We start from the raw sequence: 3694 nt of genomic DNA on the forward strand, positions 1-3694 counted from the left end.
CCGGCGGGGACGATGGGGGAGCCCTCCCTGTCGCCTACGGGTGCGACGACGGAGGGGTACGTGGGTATCCCAATCTAAACGATCAGACGTAAACGCAGGAATGTTTGACTGTCAAGCAATACTATATGGTATATCTTTTCACCATTGCTTTCTTAAAACTATTCCAATAAGAATTAAATCTAAACATCAACGGTTTCGTGCCCAACCATTTGTAGCAGACACTGAGAACATACTAGTATCCACAAGTTGCCGGTGTGGTTTGTGACGCCTGTGGGTTCAGCACCTTTCTCCTGTGTTTTATATATTTCCCACGTGTACTGACCCATCAAAGGCAGTTGCGCAGCAAGACGCATCGTAAATAGGGCTGTGTTATATAAACACCTAAAACAGCTGCCAGAGAACAATCATAAGTTAAGCACCCAGAACAATCAACAAAACTGAGAAAGGAGAGAACTAATATTCATGGCGGCTAACGTAGTGCAAGCCCTGGCCGCTGTCCTCACACTGCTGGTGATCACAAGAGCGCTATGGTATCTGCTTTGGAGGCCATACGCTGTGGCCAGGTGGTTCGAGCAGCAGGGCATCAGAGGTCCGCCTTACAAATTCCTGGTTGGGTCCCTGCCCGACTGCCAAAGGATGCTCGTTGCCGGGAGAGTCAAGGATCTGGACACGAGCTCCCACGACTGCATCACCACCGTGCAACCCTTCTTCCGGAAATGGGCCTCACTGTATGGTAATTACTTGAATGTCTCTACTCTCTACCCGATAAACCACAATGGACTATAACTGTGTGTATTATATATAATACGGAGTAACATGCATGTCCCTATCAGGAAAAACATTCCTGTACTGGTTGGGACCGACACCAGCACTGTGTACTACAGACATAGAAATAGTGAAGAAAGTGTTAAGCGACAGGACAGACATGTTCCAAAAAGATTACTTGAATCCCAGTTTGGAAGCAATTCTAGGGAACGGGGTAATATTTGCAAACGGAGACGACTGGAAGCGGCGCCGCAAATTCATCCACCCGGCTTTCAGCCAAGAGAAGATCAAGGTTACTTAGTTAGCAATCTCTTCTTTCTTTTCTTTTTTAACATGCTTGAAGGATGTGGGATTTTCTTGAAATCTCAACGGAATAATTACGTTTGAATGTTTGTGTTCACAGTCCATGTCAGCAATAACGTTGGAGTGCACACAGCAGATGATGGAACAGTGGCGCACTCAAATGCAGGAGAGCAACATGCAGCAAGCCGAGATCGACATGAGGTACGACTCCGATGACATAGCAATGCGTGTCATAGCACGAGTGATGCTGGGCAAGAACTACAGGGAGGCCTGGGAAGTGTTCATGGCAGGAAGGGAGCAACTGAAGCTCGCCGCGTATGCATTTGCGGATCCTCCAGTACCTGGATTCAGGTAAGCCGGAAGAGTAGCTAGTTTTCCTTTTATGGAAAGACTAGATAGGAGACCCTAGAGTATAAATGTGAGCACAATGATTTGAACTATGCTTAGTGGAGTCGTGCCCTGTACACTCCACCGGCCCAACCGGTGGTTCTCAAAGAATGCGATCAATCCAAGGATAACGTGAAATTAACTTTTATTACTCTAGGTACCTGCCGACACGTCGCAACCGTCGGACCTGGCAACTCGACAAGCTTGTGAGAAGCAAGATTACAGAGATCATAAAGGCGCGGCTTGCTAGCAGTGTCTATGGAGACGACCTGCTCGGGCAGATGTTGTGGCTGCAGAGGTCGGGTGCTGGCGCCAACGCCGAGACCCTGAGCACGGAGGAGATGGTCGGCGAGTGCAGGACCTTCTTCATGGCTGGGTACGAAACCAGCGCCAACCTCATTACCTGGGCCATGTTCCTGCTCGCCAGCCACCCACGGTGGCAGGAGATGGTCAGGGACGAGGTCGTCCAGGAGTTTCCTGCTCACAAGCCACCCTTAGGTGACGGTCTCGGCAAATTGAAGCTGGTATGCTACGCATATAGTATAGATGGACATTAATCCTCGTCCATACAGCTTTGATATATCCCAGGTCCGTAGAACAATTAATGAATGCCGTGGTAACTTGCAGCTCAACATGTTACTCTGGGAGACATTGAGGCTCTATGGCCCCCTATCATTCCTGCAGAGGAAGACAGCCTCAGACACAATCCTCACACATGTGAAGGTGCCGAAAGGAACGATGATAACGATACCTCTGGTGATGTTGCACCGGGACAAAGAGGTCTGGGGACCCGACGCCGACGAGTTTAACCCAATGAGGTTCCAGAATGGCTTCGCGAGAGCCGCCAAGCATTCACATGCACTGCTGGCCTTCTCGTATGGGCCTAGGGTCTGTGTCGGGCAGAACTTTGCCATGGTGGAGGTGCAGATCGTCATAGCGACGATGCTCAAAAGTTTCTCCTTCTCCCTGTCCCCCACTTATGTGCACAAGCCGAGCAATTTCGTCACATTGACGCCCAAGTACGGGCTCCCTCTCATCGTGAGGAACCTGCAGCTGACTAGGTGATTGTCTTGTGACATGACATACCGGAGTCATGACCCTATAGTTAGATGAGACTTGGGTGTACAAATGTACATCCGTTATTTCGTCAAAAACTATCTATGCTTGAGTATAATTCACATACGGAACAATATACATGAAATCGATTAGAAGAACTTGAGAAAAACTGTGTTTTTATCGCACTGTGTAATCTATTGTTTAGATACCGTTATCGCAACTGACGGGACCTGTATATTGTGATGTGTCTTGTACTACACCATACTGTACTAAATAAACTAGGCCACTTTCGCATGTATTTGTGACGCATGGTTTTCTCACCATTGTTATTCCTCCAAGCTACAAATATAAATAGACTAGGATGATGTCGTATGTTATCGATTATTCATTGTTGTCTATCTTTTCATCAACAACAAAAGAATTTAAACATATATGAGTATCTTCTAATTCTATCTGGTGAACCATAATATGTTCGCAATAGAACCGAACAGCCTGAATGATGTCTGATATAAATCGCGCAGTTACACCAGCAAGCCCAAGAACCACCTGACCTAGGGTAATGTTTGTGACAAATGTTACATTGTTGTTTATTTCTCTATCACGCTGAAATATACTTCTCTACAACATCTGCCTTCGAAATCCAGAACTTCATGCTAGACTTTTGGCAGACCCTGAATATTTTTTGCTGAACTGCACCCACTCCTAGGGATTCAACAAGGTGCTACGCAATGAAGATACATACAATAAGGACTGCCTAATGACAACAAAGGATACAACTTCTATGCTTTCTAATGAGAAGTTGGGCAAGAACTGGTGGCTGTTTTTGTAAGGTGTCTGCCTTTGACCTGGCGGACCCATAGCTGAAGAAGGGCTTTATGATGTTTAATCTAGTACAAACTAACATAGGTATACTGCTAACTTTATTTGTGTAACTAACGTGGTAATATGCACCCCACAAACTTAATAACCTACTTACAAACAAAGTGGTAACTTTGGTCTTTGTAACTTATGTGTAAATACGTGGTAATATACACACGGTAGACCTCATAGCTGATGCACAAAAACTATGATAACTTTTGACCATGTCAAACGTAGTTGCTGAAAACATACCCACGGCAACTTTTGTGAAAATAGTATGGTAATATACGTACCGTAGAGCTGATAACCCATGTAGAAACACTGG

The 3694-nt window shown here is 45.9% G+C and overlaps 1 protein-coding gene across 1 annotated transcript; it reads left to right on the forward strand.

Moving 5' to 3' along the window:
• Positions 1-462: 462 nt before the first annotated feature.
• On the forward strand, positions 463-2520 carry LOC119366797 (cytochrome P450 709B2-like). The gene is made up of 5 exons (XM_037632513.1): positions 463-733; positions 834-1057; positions 1169-1419; positions 1613-1979; positions 2083-2520. The coding sequence occupies exons 1-5, from the start codon at positions 463-465 to the stop codon at positions 2518-2520; spliced, it is 1551 nt and encodes a 516-aa protein (XP_037488410.1).
• The last annotated feature ends 1174 nt before the right edge of the window (positions 2521-3694 follow it).

This window comes from Triticum dicoccoides, chromosome 2B, assembly GCF_002162155.2.
Source record: "Triticum dicoccoides isolate Atlit2015 ecotype Zavitan chromosome 2B, WEW_v2.0, whole genome shotgun sequence".
In the NCBI taxonomy this organism is placed as follows: Eukaryota; Viridiplantae; Streptophyta; class Magnoliopsida; order Poales; family Poaceae; genus Triticum; species Triticum dicoccoides.

Coding starts and splice junctions, on each gene's coding strand:
- LOC119366797 (XM_037632513.1), top strand. CDS start 463: ATGGCGGCTAACGTAGTGCAAGCCCTGGCCGCTGTCCTCACACTGCTG. Junction 1,058..1,168: donor TCAGCCAAGAGAAGATCAAG/GTTACTTAGTTA, acceptor TTGTGTTCACAG/TCCATGTCAGCAATAACGTT. Junction 1,980..2,082: donor GTCTCGGCAAATTGAAGCTG/GTATGCTACGCA, acceptor GGTAACTTGCAG/CTCAACATGTTACTCTGGGA.